This window comes from Microtus ochrogaster, chromosome 24, assembly GCF_000317375.1.
Source record: "Microtus ochrogaster isolate Prairie Vole_2 chromosome 24, MicOch1.0, whole genome shotgun sequence".
NCBI lineage: Eukaryota > Metazoa > Chordata > Mammalia > Rodentia > Cricetidae > Microtus > Microtus ochrogaster.
The window spans coordinates 18,720,279-18,741,561 of NC_022024.1; the positions used below are offsets into that span (position 1 = coordinate 18,720,279).

Here is a 21,283-nt window from a genome sequence, read left to right on the forward strand (position 1 = left end):
GCCACCAACACCCGGCTTGCACATCTTTTCTTAACTGTATCTAAGAAGCTTATTTTCCTTTTTTGGTCAATGGTAATTGCTTTGTATTCTCACTTTGTTTAATACTGAATTAAAATTGGTTTTCTAAATTATCTAGGTTCTGATGGCCTTTTTCTAGTTGCTTATTAATTTTAATCATTCATCTATATTTGAATTATTACAATAGAATTATGTGCAAAATACCTTTGAATCTTGAATGAGATTGCAATTTTATCAAATGCTACACTTTCTAAATTTAGCTGAATTCAGTTTTTTTGGCACTTGGAAAGTCAATCATTACCATTTATTAACACAGAGAAGAATGATGGTCATCAAAAGTTAAAGAAAAATATCTGATGAAATCTCAAATCTCAGTATAGAGAGGAACTTCGTTATTAAATAGATAACTCTATACAAAGAATACTCATAATGAAACACTAAAATTTTGAAGGTTACTAGTATATTTCCCCCTCCTCAGCAACATCATCATTTGTTTAGAAAAGGTCTCCTTGTCAATCCTGGCTCATATAAAACCTCGAATTCATAGTGATCTGCTTTGCTTGTGCTGGAACTACAGATGCATCGTTACCATTAGACCTTTTAATACCAATGATACATTATGGCAAGGTACTGTTCCTATACGTCTCTGTCTCCGCATGCATTGTACGCATCCTTCACCAACAGCACATCACACCACACTGCTATAAGCTGACAAGCAAATCTCCATTGATTCATAGCCACCATCATAAGTTTATATTGAGGCTTATTTTTGGTAAATATTCTATGTATTTTATACATGTATTTTATACCATTTTTTAGTTTGTCCTTCATTGAAAACCTTCTTTGTCTTCTATTTTATTTTATGTCTCTAAACCTGGGAGATTTTTATTTTTAAGTGAATTATTAACTTTGGCCTTTAGATATCTTAAACTATCATAGGTTTGGGTTTCATCAACATGTCGGCTTTATAGAGGAATTGGAAAGTAATCTTTTCTCTCTCCCATCGATAGATTTTATGAAATGACAATTTTGTTTAAATGTGGGTTTTGAAATACTGACAAATATACTATTCGGGCTTGTGGCATACATTAGGAAAAAGTTTTAAATTATGAATTCAGAATTTGTGTGGCTCAAATTACTTTGTCAATCTGCAGCTTCTTTAATCTGCTACTGTAGTTAAATGTCCACAATTTCTCTGTTACTGTCATTTAAACGCTGTCCCTACTTTATGCTTTCTTCTAACCACTGGCACACTAATGACGTATGTTTGAATTATCAAATTATCTGTTATCTCATCAGTTATGGTTTTTTCTGCTTTTTTCTTTCCTATTACAGTTGAATGATTTGAGTTATCAAATCCTCTTTTCAGTTATGTCTAAGCTTCCACAGAGTTTTAATATTTTATATTCTTTCGGTTTCAGGAATTTAATTTTTTTTTGTAATTTCCAGCTGTATACTAATATTATGCATACATTTTAGGAATGTATTATTCATCAAAATTATTTTGAATATATATTCAAAATAACATCTGCATCTGATAATCAGAGGTAAATTTTCGTGTCCTTTCCTCTGTTTCCTTTCTCCTATGTTGGTTTGGTTCTAGGATTGTTTCCTTGATACAATAAAAAGTAATCCAGCTACAGCTGAGAATTTCAATTAGGCTGTCCCCACCTCCAGAAGAATCCTTACTTGGCAGGCAATTATCCAAAGGAGAAACACTTGTATCTATTCAGACATTAAGTGGTTGGAAGCTGGGCTAGAGCCTCCCAGGGAGGGTTTTCTTTGCAGCTTAACTTTCTTCTTAGGGAATACCTCATCATGTGCTCTAGCGGTACACCCGGACATCTTACAGCACCCATTTCCACTAGAGGCTTGGAAGTATCGTTCCATTTTCCCAAGACAGTGTGATATTTGGAAGTGTATGAAAATTCTGAGTCTGAGCCTCATGGTTCTCTTACAGTTTCTGAACTTTTGAACAACCGTTTCCTAATCGCCAAAAGTTGAGCAAAGAAAATCACCAAGTCAGTAACTGTTTAGTCTTTCTAAACCTCTACCCCCACTTTTCCTTTCCATTTCTAATGTCACCACTGTTCATTGCCCTTTATTTGGGGATCCAAAAGGCATTTTTAAAAATAACCTCCTTTTCCAGTTGGGATTCAGAGAAATTGTTAGTTAGGCAGAATACTAGTTGGTCACTGAGAGAATTTGCAAAATGATGAGGGAAATCAACAGGGTGTCTGCATTGCAAATGTGAATTCTAGTGTTAAGCGAAGAAAAGGGAAGGCAGATTTACGAATACATCTAAGAATTGTGAGTACAATAATGTAAGATTAATTAATACAACTATTGTGGTGATCTGACAGGAAATGTGGAAGCTGATATGATGGCACTGAGATAATCTATTTTTATTTAGTATCTCTTGGCACAGAAGACCAATAGTTTGCACTTATTTGGTAGTTGGCAGATCTTGAAAGAAATAAGAAATATACACTGTTTTCTTTTGCTTTTACTAGTTACTTAAGGATTCTTCACCATAACTTTTTAGTATCCATTTCTACTAGGCTATTTACTCTCTATTGCAACTACACTTTATTTGGCAACACACCTTTCCTTTTGTTATGGTTCAAGGATCAAACCCAGGACTTCATTTATACTAGGCAAGGTCTTTACACATGGATGGTAAGGTCAAAGCCCACATCTTATAGTTTGTATCTGTCATTTTTTTAAGGAACTCATTGACTGCTTGTATGATTGTATGAATATAATTTTAGATAAAATTTATACACACAGTCTATGAATTCATATATATATATATATATATATATATATATACATATACATATATGTACTCACGCATATTATTGGTCCCTGTAGCTCAACAATGGCAGTGTTATTATAAAGGTGGAGAATGCAGTAATTACTCAATCCTTAGGGCTAGATATCTCAGCAGTTCCAATCTGCTGCTTAGATCCTGAGGACTCCTGGAGAACTAACTTCTGGTCTTTAGTTTGCGTTAATAGCCAGATGAAGCTGGTTCTAGTGTTAGCGAAGAGACATACAAGCAACAAGATAGATGAACTTGCCAGAAATAATTAAGGAAAGAAAGAAAAATCCAGTTTTCTTTTCCATTTTCTTTCATCTGGGCTACCACCAGAAGGTGCTGCCCACCCTTAAGGTAGGTTTCCCCTAAAAGCAATCTGACAAAGAAAATTCTTCACTGAGGTGCTCAGTGTTAGTTGATTCCAGATCCACCAAACAGACAACCAAGATCAGCCCTTGCTTGTTTCTGAATACATCAAAAGTAAAATATCGTGGACAGATAATCTTATTCAATTAATATCTTTACTTCAGTGGATAAGGAACTTTTAATTTCTCAAAGGTCATCAGGAGCAATGAGAGTATAAGGAGCCTTTTATACAATTTAACTCAACTCTCCTTACCCTTCATGTATAGATGGGCTAATATGTAGATAGAGTTAGCATGCAGATACAGAGGGGACTCCTTCAGGTCTAGACATCATGTATAAGATATTCAAATTGCTTAGGTGTTGATTAGCATGCATTTTCAGTAACATATCTCCAACTAATAGCTTCTTCTTGAACATTTACTATTTTGCTTCCTGTGAAGGCCAAGCTACAGTTTGGGGGTCAAGATCAGCTACAAATGTTAAGGAGGATAGTATAACATGAACATTCTGTTTAATAATCTAGTTCTAATTAATTGCATCTCATTTATTTGGTTTCCCCCCTTTTCCCCAATTACCCATTTCCCCCCCTTCTCCTTTCATTCAGGGACTTCAGTCAGCAACAGTTTTACTCTATAGTTATACTTCAAAGACAATTTTTAGTATTTACCAACACTTTCTTCAGTCAGCCTACCTTCTGTCAACATTACCATATTTCCTCCAGTGTTTTTTTCATATTAAAGTTTCTCCAGCTTCCTAAACACTATATCTCTTCATTATAGATATACCAATAAAATCTCGATATTTAGCTGTGGTCTGTCTCACAACCCTACCCCGTTTGACTTACTTTGCCTTCATTTACACCAACATTTATTTTTTTCTCCGATTTCCATGTTTCTCTCCTAATATTTCTTCTTAAGCTTCTTTCCTTGTATCGTCCATCATCTGATCACACGATTCTCTTATCCTGCTTTAATTCTTCAGATAACCTTGACCTAGAACTTCTATTCCTTTACCCTCTGTCTTATACCCAGCTGTGTTCTTCCTTCATGCAAACCAGGTTTACTCATTAAGTCTGAAAACTATGTAGCTGGTCTAAATCCTGTATGCCATCGTATGCACAACACATTCCTAAAATAATCACCCTAGATTCTATTCTCCTCATATCACTGTACAGTTTTCCATCAATTGTGATCCCAAAGCCCAACCCAACATTCTTTACTAAGAGTCAGTTAAACCAACATCATTTTCACTTATAGCCACCTTCATTCCTCAACTTTTTTTTGAAGCGGGGGGGGGGGGCTTTGAATCTAGAAATCCAACAGATCTTGATGGGTGTCAAGGTCATAGAGATGAATGTTCAGGAGAAGGAATAAATGTATTGAAGGAGAGATATGTGTAGAACAAAGAGGAAGAGAATGTTCTGAGTACAGCAGAAGGCTTATTTAACGCTGCAGGAACTGTTTAGTCAATTCAGAGCGCAGTGAGACACTGTCAGGAGCAGACTGCATTGTTCGAGAGGAGCAGGCAGGTTTTTTGTTTGTTGAATATTTTTTCCTTTGATGATAATGAACTACCTGCTCATCCACACATTCTTCCTTCTGACAGACTGGCCGTGAGAGCAATGACCATAAAAGAAAAACAGCCTTTCTTTCAATGAATCACTAACAGGGTCAGACTAGGTCCATTTTTCTCTTTTGTTCTTTCTCCTCCAGGGCACAGTTTTCTCTGTCAGTGATGTTAATTCTCCTTTATCCTCCAGTAACCCAGATTCCTTGCAATAGGTGTCTGTTTGACCCCAAAGGCTACAATAATGCTTCTTTATTAGCCTTTTTTTTTCCTGTGTGTGCTTCTCAGACTAGAGAAAATATGTTTTTGAGATCATAGTAATTTCTCCTAAAGGAACTTATGAGAAAGAATCATGTATGTGATCAAATCTGTTGCCTTTGTGGATATTTGTGAGCATATTTCTGGGTATATCCTTCATAAGAATAAAGAAGGAAATCAGGAGTTAAAATTAACAAAGTTAATATCAAGGGGAAAAGCCTTTTCACATTTGATCATTAGAGGAATATGATAAGTGCATTATAAAATCCACTCAATTGCCCTTGTCAAGGCTGTGCATCCATCTGCAGTTCTGAGACATGCTTTTAAAGGACCTCAGTGTTGTGAACTGCATGTGGTTATATTTGAGTAAAACCCAAGTAATTGACTTTATTGTCTTACTGCATAGTATACTTCTAAAAGGCCATCCTCACTGATGTAACTGATGTGGTTAAATTCCAACAGTTTATTTAAAAAAAAATAAATGAAACTATTTGGTTTAACTTTCAGAGAATACTTGGAATTCACTGTCTCTCTTCCACTCAGGTTCAAGACACTGTTTGTGGCGGGGGAAAGGTGTGATGTGGAGACCCTAGAATGGTCCAAAAAGGTCTTCAGAGTCCCTGTTCTAGACCACTGGTGGCAAACAGGTAACTCTTCCCTAACCTTTCCTAAAAACGGCTGAAATCCCCCAGAGCCCTTAGTGGACTGGAGGAGATTCTTAGAAATGTCAATCAGGATCCACAGTTCTGGTTTTTGTAGAAATAAATGCTTCGATGTCACACAGTTAATAATGTTTTCATTAGTCATGACCATCCTCTTAGACATCGATGTACACTACAAAGGACGTTTTTACTATCTTTGATTCTTTTATGCAGAGAGTTGCTAAATCTCATATTTTCCTTCCTCAGATCATCTTTTGATTTGGCTTTTGAGTTGTGAGAGCAGAGGCAGCATCTGCCCTGCTTTGATTTGCCCTTACCTCTCATCTCTTTTCTCTGTGCGCTTTAATTTGCTGTGTACACTGCTTCCAAAGTATTTGTTTAAGCACAGTTCCTGTCATAGGAGACTCTGTCATTCATGTCTCATAAACGTCTACCCTGTCTCTATTGCTTGCATTTTAGATACATTAATTTTTCTCCAAGGCAATACTAATATATGGGTATCATTCATGTATAAGTTTGGTTATTATATACTTTACTTACAATAGTGGTCATTAAGAATGGAGTCTTATATTGGGTAAGTAAAATGTAAGCTTTGGAAAAAGAGAACAAGAAAAATAAAACCTTATCCTTTCCTTTCATTCTTTTTTATATGGATGACTTGAATATATCTGAGAATGAGTCTGTGATATGGAAGAAGATTTACTCTTCATAGTTTGCATATATTTTTATGCAACCCTCTAAACATATCTCTGGGACATGGGGTAGCCTAGTAGCCTCCAAATGTTAGTACCCCTCAGTTCAGCAACTTATGTTAAACCACACACACACACACACACACACACATTAAAGTCAATGCCCCTAACATTTTTTCTTAGTATATGGTATAGAGTATCAAAATTTGCATAAAAATTATCAAAGTTTCATGGTGAAAATCGGTAGTACCCTTAACGAGAATTTTTTTATTATTATTTCTTTTTTTTTATTGAGAAAAAAATATTTCCGCCTCCTCCCAGCCTCCCACTCCTCCCGCCCTCCCCCCACTCCTCTCCCCCTCCCTCTCAAGTCTGAAGAGCAGTCAGGGTTCCCTGCCCTGTGGAAAGTCCAAAGTCCTCCCCCCTCCATCCTGGTCTAGGAAGGTGAACATCCAAACTGGCTAGGCCCCCACAAAGCCAGAACAAGAAGTAGGATCAAAACCCAGTGCCATTGTCCTTGGCTTCTCAGCAACCCTCATTGTCTGCCATATTCAGAGAGTGCGGGTTTATCCCCTGCTTTTTCAGTCACAATCCAGCTGGCCTTGGTGAGCTCCCAATAGATCAGCCCCACTGTCTCCGTGGGTGGGTGCACCCCTCTTGGTCCTGACTTCCTTGCTCATCTTCTCCCTCCTTCTGTTCCTCATTGGGACTTTGGGAGCTGAGTCCAGTGTTCCAGTGTGGGTCTCTGTCTCTATCTCTATCCAACGGGATGATTGGGATACAGGAAGGTAGGATAGGGGAGCAGGGAAGCACATATCTTAATTAAGGGAGCCATCGTAGGGTTGGGAAGAGACTTGGACCTAGAGGGGCTTCCAGGTGCCCAAGGCGAGGTCCCCAGTTAGTTCCTGGGGCAGCTGAGGATAGGGAACCTGAAATGATCCTATCCTATAGCCATACTGATGAATACTTTGCATATCACCATAGAACCTTAACGAGAATTTAAACTTAGATATGAACATCTCTAATCACTGCTACCCTCATTTGCCCTTGGCTACATAGCTCCAGGATTGCTGTGTATGTAGCCAACTACATTTGTAGATGGCATTGTGTTGAAATGTTGGTTCTCCTCATTGAAGAACAAGTGGAAAACTGAAGCTAATATTCAACATTTGGTAGTTTAGATATTTTTGATTTTACACATTAATTTTATTGTCTCCTTGGATATTGATTTTTGGAAAAACATTATTTTCTATATGTTTTTATAATATGCAATTTAAAATAACTGACCAGAGAAGATGACCTGCTCCCTATACAAAGGAAAACAATGGGATTTATATTTTCTGTAGGTTTATTTACTAAAGGAAAATTGGTTACCGGTGTGCTTAAGAACTCAAATGACAGGACTTCACTTGGAGATATAATAATACAATATGTTAAAATACACTAAACATGATTACAACAGCTACAAGAAAGAGTGCTAATAGTACTGCATGCTCCCAGTTATCCCCTTAATATTGTATCATTCTAAGATACAGTGAAATTTTAAATAAGTTTTCCTTGCCTGGAAAAAAATGTAGATATATGTAAGTAATGTTTTCGGAAATATGAAAAAAAAACACGCCAAAGCCCATAAAACATACATATTCCTGAAAGTACTAATGGCATATATCAATGTAATGGACAATATGTTGGCATTTTTTTTATAGCAAGGTATAGGCAGTCATATTTAAGAACACAAGCTTAAAAGAAAGATTGCTTGAAGTTGGGAAAATTCTCCATTTTCCAAGGCAAGAATTTAATGTAAGAATGAAGTTTTTTTTCCCCCTCTGGAATAGAGGTGAATGCTAGATGATGCAGGTATCAACAGATAGTTAGATTGATAAATGTAAGTGCCAGCTCATTCTTACTGGACCATGGTTACCTAATGTGGCCAGTGAGAAATTAAACCAGGCTGGCCAACAAGCCCGAGGCTGTGACAGTTTTATTGAGAGCAATCAGACTTTTTATACCCTTTTCAGAAACAGAAGATACTGGTGATTTTCGGGATCAATATGGCGGTAGTTGCTAGGATACAATGATGTGTGCAAGCTATACAGGGTGCACAAGATTAATGTCTAAGACCAACTGTCCTGTCAAGCTCCCAGGCCTCCATGACTTCTAAGGAAATATACAGAGAAACAAAAAGTGGCCTGACTGCCTCACTGCTTGTGGGAGTGCCTTGGTTTCTCAGGAACGGAAAGGCTAACAATGACCCAAGACTGAGCCATGGCCTCTATCTGAAAAAAGTATGATGCATGCCTTTCAAGGAGGCTAGGTCAGACCAGCTCTGTGGTTCCCTGTAGATACATAGTCACAATCCTTAGCATTAGCATAGAAAGGTATTCTTTCCATTTCAAAATTGTATGTTGCAGTAAAGTATAAAGCAGCACAGAATTTTGTAATTTGCTAGCTCTCACTTTTTAAAAAATATTTATTCTAATTTTAGTGCTGTGTTTATGTATTTGGAATGTGGGAGCCCATGTGTGCACATACTAAACTGTTACGAGTTATGAATTACACTGTATGGATGATGGGGATCCAACTCTAGCCCACTTAAAATAGAAGGAAAGGCCACCTCTCCAGAATCTCCATCTCTTTCTTAAGGTGGTATAATAGAAATACTAATTCCAGAGGAGAAAAAGACAAATGAATGGGTGATTATTAATTCACCAAGATAGAAAAGGTCTTGATATTTTTAGCACATTGATAAATGTTCTTATGTTTTACTCATCAAATAGATGTTTGCTTGTCTTCCTGAGAAACCTCCTAGAAAACACCAGATAATATTCCTAAGAAGGTTAAGCTTTGACCAAAAGGTGCCTTTCTTTGTTGTAAATCTCCAGTGTTCTAAATAAACTGATATTTTATATACTTATAAGCCTTGATAAGACTTCCATATAAATATATGTGTGAAGGACTCATGGATTTGCTCTTTGATTATACTAATATAGGTGTACAAATGAGTTGTTAGGAAATTGTGGCATGTAATTTGAAATTAGGAAGGACTGACTGTGTTAAGTTACTTAAAAATCAATGAATAAAATACATTGGGTCCTGTGATTTCAACTCTTGATACGGGATGCCCCTCTGAATGCTGTGGATAAGTTTTATTACCATTTATTAATAAAGAAGTGGCTTCGGCCTATGGCAGGACAGTATATAGCTCATTGGGAAATCCATGCAAGGATACAGGGAGAAAGAGGAGCAGAGTAGGAGAGATGCCAGGGGCTGCCAGGGAAGCAAGATATGAGATAACAAACTATGAGCCTCGTGGTAAAATATAAAATAATAAAAATTGGTTAATTTAAGTTATAAGAGCTAATTAATAATAGGCATCAGCTAATAGGCCAAACAGTTTGTAATTGATATTAAGTCTCAAATTCAGGAACTGGTGGGTAGGAGAGAAACATCTAGTTACGAACTGTAGTTAATCTATTTATATATCCATGTTTTTCAATGACTTGTTATTATTTATGTATGTTTGTGTGTCCACGCATGCAATGTATGAAGTATGTGTGTATGTGTGTGCACACATGCATTGCTGCAGTGTCCAAAAGAGGGAGGGCTTCTGATACTTTGGGCTTGGAAGTTACAGTTGGTTGTAAGCCATCTAACTAGGGTGCTGGGAGCTGAAGTCCATGTTCTGCAGAAGAGCAGGGAACACTCTTAACAACTGGGCTATCTCTCAACCCTATTATATTAATCCTCGTCAGTAAAGATTTTAAGTTAGTGCTAACAAACCTTCAGTCATGAATATTCTCTTTTGACCTATTAATAGCAGTATTATTTGGTGTTTGATTAAATATCTACAATTAGATAATATTAGATATTATCTCTGAAGTATCTGAGTATAGTCTCGGTTCCTCCTCCCCTCACAGGAGAACTTCAATGGAGACTTTTGCTGCTCAAAACCAGTGAAGCATTAAGCATCTGCTTTAAATTATAATAATGTGAACATTTAATGTTATCACAAAGAAATCAGTTTTGCTAAGTCTAAAAGGTTGCATTCATTAGACTCAATAAAAACTGAATCGCCATTCACTTAAATGTTGTATCTACACTGTAACTTATCTGTAAGATGATCGAAAACAGCTGGATTGTCAAATATTTCATTTTCATTTTGAATAGAAATATGGAGGCTTTTAAATTTAAAAAGAATAAATAATTAGTCCTCTATAATATAACATTTAATGTACAATGAAGCAGTCTGAAGTTCATTATCCTTGGTTGTATAATCTCCAAATAAAATATTGTATTGTTCTGGGTAGTTGTTAGTACAGAAAAGAGCTTTTCCAGACATCAGGCAGGTAACATGGTTTTCACAATCTAGGACTGTCCAGGTAGCAAATGATGCTCTTTGTTAGAATTGCTTTTTCTGACTCTAGATGAGTTGAGGACGTTCTTAAGAATAAATGGCCTAACAAAATTTCTCTTACACTTTCGACTAACTCAGAGTAGACCCTTCCCGTTTGTAAGGCTCACTTTTCTCTCATCCTTCCAATTTTATTTCCCAATTGTAATAAAAACATGGTATTGCATTAAAAATGACTACAGCAAAACATCTCAGTCTCTTACTTTGGACCATTTTTTATATTTTTCCTATCGTTGTCATTTTAAAAACAATGACCATTGGAGTGGAGAGATGGCTCAGTGTTTGAGAGGACTTGCTGGATTTCCAGAGGATGCTTAGCATCCACGTAGTGGCTCACAACCACTTATAATTCGGGTACCAGGGGATTTGATGCAAAAATCTTCATACACATGAACTAAAAATTAAATAAATGTCAAAATGAAAGAATCAATGACCACAACTTGTAACAGTCAAGTTCTATAATAACTTGGAAAAGGGCACCTTTGTGAAGGGCTTAGATCAAGAATTCATAACTCTTTCTAGTTGCTTGTATCTCACTTGTGCTGTTCTCATCAGGAGATATGATGTTTATAAGAAAAATGCTTTAATTGTTTTGATGTCTAGAGAGTTATGATGTAACTGAAATGTGCTAATCACCACCTCCTTGAGCCTTCTTTCCTAGATGATTTTATTCTTTATTTCATTTTCATGACATCAATGAAGGAATAAAATTCTTCCTAGCACTTGACAATGGCTAAGAATTAATTTCAGTGAGAAAATGGCAGTCATCTAATAGACACTGGTAGTAATTAAAATTATTGATTTTGCTCTATGTGCCTTGAGTCATCTTTGTTGAGTTCTTATACCTTGAGTAATTATAGTATTTCTCATTCTTTTTGATTGAGCTTCTACAGTTTATATTGCAGTTGGAGCTCTAAAGTCACTACAGTTTATATACAGCCTAAATATTTCTCCTCTGAGAAAGAATTTGATCACTGGATTTTATTAAACTAGAGGTTAAGATGCTCCAGCAAACTTCAGACATGCCAGCACATAACTTACAACCATTTTTCTAAATGGTTCCCATACACTGATAACATGATTTTAAAGGCTGTAAAAAGTAATTAAGATGACAATTTTATTTTTGCCCACTTCAGTACTGTGGTGGTTTAAGTGAAAAGCTCGTATGTTTGAATATCTTGTCACCAGCTGATGGAAATGTTAAGGAATGGTAAGGTTATATGGCTTTGTTGAAGGAAATGCATCACTGTGACTTTGAGGTTTCAAAGGACTTGAACAAATTCCAGTATGCCTCCTCTGTTTCCTACTCATGGTTTTGAAATGGGAGCTCTCAGATGTTCCCAGCATCTTGCCTTCCCTCTGCCATTATGGTCTCTAAACCTCATAAACCGTAAACCTAATCTAATGCTTTCTCTCCTGCTGCCTTGTTCATGATGTTTTGTCACAGCAGGAGAAAAGTAACTCAGACAAGTAGAATATACTTCCTGAGAACAGACTATGACAACAAGTGTTTGGCTACAGTTGGAAAGGCTTTCCAAATTACCCCCTTAGCCTTAAGAAAATGTACAGAAGATCCATTAGGCCAGGAATTTGTTTTCTATTTTAAGAAATCAATGCCTTTTACTTAGAATAAGCAAACCCACACATTTAATAACCAATTGCCCCTTGTTAACAAATATGCTAAACAAAGATCTCTGTGGGAAATGTTGCTGAGAAACTTTTGAACTGACTTACTTATCTTATATATTTATTATATATTATTATTTGTTATATATTTACTGAATTACTTAGCTAATCATGCATCAATGTACAGGCCACTTGTTTTTTTCTGAATTATTCTTATCTCTTTATCCTCATATTGTAGATGCTGTGTCTACACATGTACAGGTTGGTCTACTTATTGACAAGGGACATCAGCTTGCTAGTCTAACATTTTAAGTTTAATCTATTAGAAGAGATGTCCTTCATTCCAGGAGTTAAGCTTTGAAAGATTTACAGTTCCTCTTATTCCCTATATCCATCCACTCTAACCCTTTGCTGTATGAATGGCTGTCTCTCAGTTTAAACCTACTTATGTGTGTTTGTAGCTTGTGCCCCTGAGAGATCTTGTAACTTTTGCTGTGCCATCCCATCTCAGAGTTAAAGCATCAGAGGCTCCTTTGAGCAGATTTCTCAATGAGTGAAGTGCCCATTTGGTGACTTTGCCTTGAGGAGTTTATTTACAAATCTATTCTCTGGATATTGACTATCCAGTGCCACTAGCACATGTTTTGGTAGCTGTAGATAATGGTATAAAATGTAGCTGCAAATAATGAGGCTGCTTTGTAAATTCGTCTTATTAACTCTTTGCTACTTTCTGTATCTGGGTTTTGCCCTATTCTTACTATTATATCAGATTTATGCTAAGGTGGCAATTTCTTCAGGGTAGATATCTGTAAATATAAGAACAGTATATGCACAGGTGAGTGTATAATGTGTAACTCAAAGGCTGGATTGGACCAATATTGCCATTACCTGTGAATTGGATTATCCAGAAGATTCTGTTGTATTTTCAAATAGTAGACTTCAAAAAGCCTTGGGAAAATATGAATGAATTCCTAATGGATGATTCAACTTTGTCTTTCACAGTTTCAAGTTCAAAATAGATTTGTTTCACTTTCCTTCAGAGAAAAAATCTTTCAGATATTATAGCATGATATGTTGTGGTTGGGGAAAAGCAGTTATCCAGATGAACTGTCACCTCAGTAATGTGTCACCTCAGAGACGGTGACAGTATCCATCTGGTAAGAGAGAGACAAAATCTTGATGTCATCACTGTTGCCTGGTAACGGATTTTTTCTCTCATTTGCTGCTGTCTTCATTAGTTTAGAGTAGGTGATTGATTTTAGTGATATTTTGAAACACTGGAACTTGGAGGTAAGGTACATGAATTTTGTTTTGGAATCAATAATCTTCTGTGAAATATAGGACGTTTTTGATAAGACTCTTGTTTTGAAAGTGAACAAATATTTCCAGATTGTCAATCCTCCTGAAAATGAATTCCCAAACCAAGCAGTAGTTATACATTTTTATCTTTATAACATTTTAGTGTAAAAAGGGCATTATGTTTTAAAAAGTATTATTACAGGAATTACTTTTGGGATGTATAATTGTTCTTAAAATCTTTTTGTGATATTATTGTATTAGTGATAAAGTATTGGAAAGAGATAAAACATTAGGAAACTGATCATTCCTATTGATACTTGGTTTTGGAAATATCATTGAATACTCCTATTCTCATGCCTTCATCAAGGATCTGTTATAACCTAACCTACAAAGATGTGTATCATATCATGTTTATAAAGATCATCACAATAACAAATGTTTCTAAATCTATCCTTGAGAAGTATTCCTCTGGAAATGTGTTTTCTCCCTTGTCACACAACCTTTTGCTTTAGCCCCTTGGCCCAACAGAATCCCTCCAGGTCCTCTTTACTGTCTATCTTCATTTAGAGAACAGCAGATGATGATACTCCTTGGAAAGGCAAGGTGTACAGTAGAAGGTGTAGTTGAATCTTAATAGGGAAGTGTTGAAATCCCAGGTCCAGCCACGTACTCTACAGCAACAGACTAGCCCTTGATCTTCTGCTCAGTCGTTTCCCATTGGGCTTCCTAGAAAGCTGCTCGTGAAATGAAATGTGTATAGAAATCAGAAAGGTTCCCAGTTTACTATTGAAATGCAATAAATATTATTTCGCTTTTCTTTTCTTGCTATGAATAGCCTTCCATAGCTGCAAGAATCACCTTTGCCCTTCTTCGCTGTACGTACTCCAGATTCAAGCACACAGGATGTAGTTCACAGACAATATACCTTATTTATGCTTTCTGCCTTTTTTTCTGAATAATCTTACATGAAAGAAAAGGCCATCTTTAGCATCCTGGCCTGTAGATACTTCAAAATCATGAAAATTTAGAATGTAAGAGCTGCACTTAACCAAACAGAATTTAATTCTGTAAAGTCCTAGTGGTTTGAACCAGAGCTCCTATTGTTCACTGTGAACTGGGATGCTTCCTTTCTGGGCTTTATCTCATGCTTCCATTAATCAATATTTCTCATCGAATTGAGCTGCTGATTACATGTGAGATTCTCCCACAGTGTACTGAGAAGACCAGTCTCAAGCCTCCAACAAATGTTCTGCATCCAGACGAAAGTTAGAGTGCTTTGATTTAAGTATTGCCAACCATAATTCTAGTCTCTTGAACACAGAGATCAAATTGATTTTCTTTCACCAGGATCCAGCTCACTGTTTCTGCTTTCTCTCTGCTACCACCCATTCAAGTTATTTATAGCTCACTGTAAAAGTTCAGAAGTGAGGAGAACAATTTCTTTACAAATTGCCTCTTTTCCCACCGTGATGCTCTGACCAATCTGACTCAGTCGTCGTCAGCCTGCTGAATTGATTTAGCCCCAGAACATCAGCTTTGAATGTCGTCAACTACCAGGTTCTCAATACGCATTGACTAACCCAGTGTCTCCAGAGCTACAGTAGGGGTGGAAGAGCAGTTTATGGGATACAGCTGGGACTCTGAGACACACAAATGGACTTGTGCTCTTGCCATCTTGCCCATTCTCTTGACTGTCACTCACGTTTAATGCTGATTGGTGATTTTGTGAAATAAATCCTTGGAGTTTAACAGACATCTCCTTTTGCTTCTTAATGTCAGCAATTACTAAGGCCTTTCCATTCTGAATATAACTTAAGTTGGTCTCCTTTTCACGTCCACTCACCTTTGCCTGATTACCATCATACACCTGATTTATTTCTAAATATTGGGATCGGTAATTTAGTGCTTTAGTTTACAAGTGAATTAAGAATTATCTAAAGTAATTTAGCAATGATTGTCTCCATTAATCTCTGAGGATCCTACTGTCCACTGACAAATGTCCAGATTTATAATCTTGGCACAGACAGTCCTTTGTGATTTACCTCTCTCACTTTGCTTCCACCTCTTTTAAACCGCCCATTCTCTCTGGACTTATGCTCAGCTGAACAATTAAAGTTCCACATAGACTCTTTTCAGAGCCTTCACGTGCGCTGCTATTTCCATTTGGTATGTAATCGCACCATAGCATTCCTTTACTCAAAGAAGGAATTCTTCTGGATGAGGAGACAATATGAAAAAATCATCAAATAATAAGACTTTTAAATATCATTATTTGAAATAAAATTATGCAATAGAAATACATACAGTCCTTCTATTTTTGAAATCTTCAATATCTCTTTCTCCATCATTCATTTGGGGACTACAATCCGTGGTTTCCTATTCAGTTTTAAGATGCTCTGAATTCAATAGAGCATCTTAAATCCTAAAACATCAGGAGTGTGCATTTGCTTGTCTGAAAATCTTTCTTTGGAACAATATGAAAAGGGCTTGACCGTTCTATTCCTTATGATACAAATGACATTAAAAAAAAGGTACAAAGAAGAAAAAGAGTTTGGTTCTGGTCAAAAAAGGAAAATGTCTACATCTAACTCATACAGTTGTTTTCAGAAGATAACAAGTCCTCTGCATATATATTATAGCTATTACCTTTTTATATTTATGAGACTCCTGTGATAATGAACAGGTTTCTGATTCTTTTCCTGCCTTTGGGACTCTATTTTTCCTGTTGGGTTGCCATGTCCACCATCAACTTGATTTTTTTTTTTTTGCTTCAACTTATTATATTTTATTTTGTCAAAAACCTTTTGTATTATTTTCAATGGTGTGTTCCACTTTTATGTGCAGTTACATAAAAGCTGCACCCATGGATAGTCCTTGCATTCTTCAGTCCCTGGCCTTCTGCCTTCTAAATGGGTCTCATCACAGAAATTAATCTAGTAACATGCGGAGCTTTTCACTTCTTACTCTCCATATCTTTGCAGCAATTTCTTGAAATGTCCTTTCCAATTCTCTTGCTGAAAAATAATGTTCTGGTTTATTTAATACAGCTATTTCCTAATCAGAATGTGACATCTGGATTTCCTGGTTCCCCAGATAAGAGCTAGGGAGTTAATTATAGCATCAGTAGCATGAAGCAGATGCTGTCAGAAGATCTTCAGAGGGGAGCTTAGGGGTTGCATTTAAGGACTGGAACCTGGAGGGTAGGAGGTGGGACTTCCTCTAGCTAGAAATCTGCTTTGCATTGGGACAGCTTGATCTACAGTGGGTTCATGAGGATGGGTTTACACCTGTGAGCTTGATGTTATGGCAGAAGATTAAGTTGTTGCATCTCAAGATATTCATAGTTAGAAGGACAGAAAACTATTAGTGAATAAATAATGTGTTTTGAACCCCTTGCTCCTGTCTAAGACTCCTTATTACCCTGTCAGTCCTAATCACTGCCTTTTGCTGGATCCTATCCTATGCCTGTCATTAGCAGCAGTTCTTTTACTAATCCTCTAATTGAATATAAAATTTCTCTAAATAGGATATTTGAATCACTAATGTTCAAAACATAAACTTTCTCTAATTTAAATAATTAGACCAAATGGATTATCTTTTTCAGCATCCTTACTATTCTGAGTAAAATTAGTTATATAGAAAATGTGCTTTCTATAGTATAATAGTGATAATAATAATAATTATAACAAGAACAACATACCAAGACAGCTGAAACTTGAAAGAGTATGAATAGAAAATAACGTAAGCATCTTAGAAGTGTATGTTATCTTCTCATGCAGAGCAGGGTGATGATTTCTTACTAATCCTTTTCTAAATTTTCATTTAAGGAAAGTTTTCTTCTTCCATCTTTCAACACCCCTTTCCACGTCAAGTGGGAAGACCAGAGTGCTGACATTGCTAGTGAGATTCCACAGTAAGGCAGGCTCCCTGTTACATACCTTTAGTGCAAAGGGCCAAGTAGGCAAAGACAGTAGGACATCTGTGAGTTCTAGGCCAGCCTGGTTTTCATCGACATACATAGAGAGTTCCAGGCCAGCTAAGACAGCATACTGAAACTATCTTTAAAAAAATCCTATATAATTATGGTACCAATTACACTTTATTTGTTTTGCTATTTGTTATGGGATTGTTTGTTAGTATTTTAGGAAGCAAGTACTAGACTTTGGTAGGCACTCGAGACAACTGGCTCTTTTTTGGAATCCAAACATGTCTATTAACAAGCTACACAGGTCTTACCTTGCTGAAACCTCTAGAGAGCTTGAACTCTAGTTGATTAGAGAGGCTATCTTGACAAAATTTGACAGCAAATACTTTTTCAATTAGATTCATTGGAGCAGCTGAAGTGCTGGTGGAGGTACAGCCCCTAGGAAGGTCTGTTCCCTTCTCTACCGTGTCTCAGTGTCCCGGTAGGTTGTATTTGTGTACAGCACAGGACACTGTTTCACATGCTCCCTTCTTTAAGCATGTAAGCCTGCAAGGGTATTCTATCTCTCCCATCAGTTATGAACAGTAATTGAGGTGACTATGTCTTTAAAACTACGAGGGAGAAAATACTGTTAGTCTATCCAATCATGTACATTTCTTTCTTTGCATTGATTGTATGGTTGGGGAAATAAAAATAAGATGATTATTTCATGGATACAAAAATGCGATTTTTTGAAAAAAATGAGATTATAAATGCTACAAAGATATCCATGAATACTCTCAAGCCTCAGAAACATCTAGTCCTTGTTACTGACTATCAATAGAAGGGACACATGCTTAGTATGTTGAACCTTAGACCCGTGGTCCTCAACTTTCCTAATGCTTTGACCCTTTAATACATTTCCTCAGCTTAAGATGCAGGTTCTTGAGACAACAAGCTAAGCCTGCTAGAAATACAACACACAAATAAGCTTTATATTGAACAACATAATAACTTTAGATGACTCTAGGAGGAATATCGTTGCCAGTGCTCTTTTATCTTTTAGCCTTTGTTGCAAAGCCTTCAAGCTTATGTGCTTTTCCATTCTTCTATCTCCTGTCCTATTACTAACCCCACAACCATCTTCCTTTTCTTAGAAGAAATGCACCACATGAATTACTCTAAATATACCATCTAGTTTTAAAACTGAATTCACCAAATACTGTTGCTTTCCTTTCTTAATAATGTATTTGGTAGTTCTCTGATTTTTATTGTTGGTATAAGGATATGTGAACAGGTCCAGTATTAAAGAAACTGCACAAGTACTAAAGAAATGTAACTCAATGCTGAAGTGATGTAATAAGCCATGCCTTTCCCCTCAGAGACTGGATCCCCAATAACAGCATCATGTATTGGATTGGGTAACTCCAAAACACCTCCACCAGGGCAAGCAGGAAAGTGTGTTCCAGGATACAATGGTAAGTCATGATGGTAAGTTTAAAATGTGCCCTGTGAATTTGATTTTTTTTTTGCCTAGTATATAGAGTACTCGATTTTAAGAATATTATATATTACAAATGAATACCTCAGTTTTTGCTATGACAAAGAATGTTATGTTCTTCTAATGGCTTCCTTTGAATAACTAAAACAGTCAAGTATATATCACTTGAAGAGTCTTTTATGGATATAGGTTTGAAATTATGGCATGTGGAGTGCCCAGTATTTACATATATCATTTCATTTTTTGATGATGCATATTATTTTGTCTGTAGATTCCTAAGTATTTAAAGATGAATAACTTGAAGAAAACAGAAATACTTCACATCTTTGCTATAGTAATATAGCGCTTTAGTTTTTCAAAGAACATTGAAATCGCCGTGGTTTTCTTTGTTCCATGTTTTGTTAACAAAACATCAATAGCTTCTTCCATGATGCTTTTGAAAAATGTTGAAAAGTTTCTTGAATCTTGTTGGCTAAAACTAATTGGAGAGTAAACGATTTTAAAGAAATATTTTTTTACTATGGTATTTATACAGCAATAATATATCCTTCTAATATTGACCTTTTATATTTATAGTAGTGGCCATTATAGCCAAATAAATTCTAAGGAACTACCCTCCTTAGTTGCATTTTTTTAACTTTTCAACATTCAATTTTTATTTTTCTAAATGCCTATTATAATTGTATAACTTTCTAGGGCTGGTGAATTTTGATGTCATACAACCAAGCAGTTACACAAGAACTACAACACAAAATTAAAAATGAAATCTCAGCTGTTAGTGCTGTAAACACTTCAGAGATGCCAGGGAGACCAAATTGATACATATTCAGACATTCAGTGTAGAAAAAGGGAAATGAGACATCACGGTTGTATGATATATATATATAAAATTGTGTGTGAAGGTAACATATAAAGGTTTATATATAATTTATATATGGTACACAATTTTGTGTACTACATTTATGTGGAAAACCTAGTTTTCAGGGACAATCTGCTTATTGTCATGCACTGGCTAGTTTTATTTCAATGAGACACAAGCTAGAGTCATCAGAAAGGAGAGAGCCTCTATTGAGGAAATGCTACCATAAAATCCGTGTGTAGAATGTTTTCTTAGTGATCAATAGGGAAGAGCCCAGCTCATTGTGGGTGGTGCTATCCATAGTGGTAGTCTTGAGTTCTATAGAAAGCAGGCTTAGCAAGCCATGGGGAACAAGCCAGTAAGCAGCACCCTTCCATGGCCTCTGCATCATCAGCTCTGGCTTCTAACCTTCCTGAGTCGCTGACCTCAGTTCCTTTTAAAATGAATTGCTATGGAATTGTAGCAAAATAAACCCTTTACTGCCCAAGTTGATTTTTGGTCATGGTGTTTCATCAACACAATAGAAAGCCTGACCAAGACAGGTTACATTTATGTATATTTTCAGGGCAGATGATTTGGCAATGGAAAACCAGTTTATGTGCTATTCTTTGGGGAGGACTATTTCTCCTACTCCTAGCTTGCTTAGTTATCTATAGTTTCTTACATAGCATTGAAGCATCATGAGTGTTCTCTGTCCACTTTAGCTTGTCTATTGCTGTTGCCCTTATTACGGGCATGTTTAGACAGTCATGTTGGACATTTTACTGAGGGCAGATATCTGTTTTATAATTCTATAAAGTCTAGACTTCTTTTGCCATGGGAACATGAAGTCCTGTCTACTGAATCCCTCGACGGAACAGTTGTCACCCTCTTTCTTTGATCAGAGAACTGGCTTTGTGTTAAGACACTTTTAGGGGCTGCCAATTGTGGGAGATGTTGAACACATTTTCCCCTTAGTATTTCCGGTCTATTTTTATACCCAGTTGTAAGAAAGAGTTAAGCTTTGATGCTTCACTTTAATACAGGAACTCATTGTCTGAAAGCCAGTGGTTTCCAGAGGATGGTTTCAACTGCTCTAGTTGAGGAAGCAGGGACTTAATGGCTGACATATTTTAGGTTCTTTTTATGGTGATACAGAACTTTGGAAGTATAATGTAACACATTGAATTATGATAAAGAAGCAAGCTACTTTGGGAAAGGAAAGGAAGTCTTTTTTAGGGAAAAGATCCAGGTGATTAATTTAATCATGTGTCAGTGTATTCCTGTAGCTGCATAATGATGACTGCAGCTAAGAGAGCAG

General features: G+C 36.4%; 1 protein-coding gene across 1 annotated transcript in view; it reads left to right on the forward strand.

The window, feature by feature from the left end:
* Acss3 (acyl-CoA synthetase short chain family member 3) overlaps positions 1 to 21,283 on the forward strand; it is a 147,439-nt gene that overhangs the window by 101,616 nt on the left and 24,540 nt on the right. The window contains exons 9-10 of the mRNA XM_005358097.3: positions 5,573 to 5,676; positions 19,006 to 19,101. Coding sequence (XP_005358154.1) covers positions 5,573 to 5,676; positions 19,006 to 19,101 — 200 coding nt within the window. The remainder of the gene's footprint in view (positions 1 to 5,572; positions 5,677 to 19,005; positions 19,102 to 21,283) is intronic.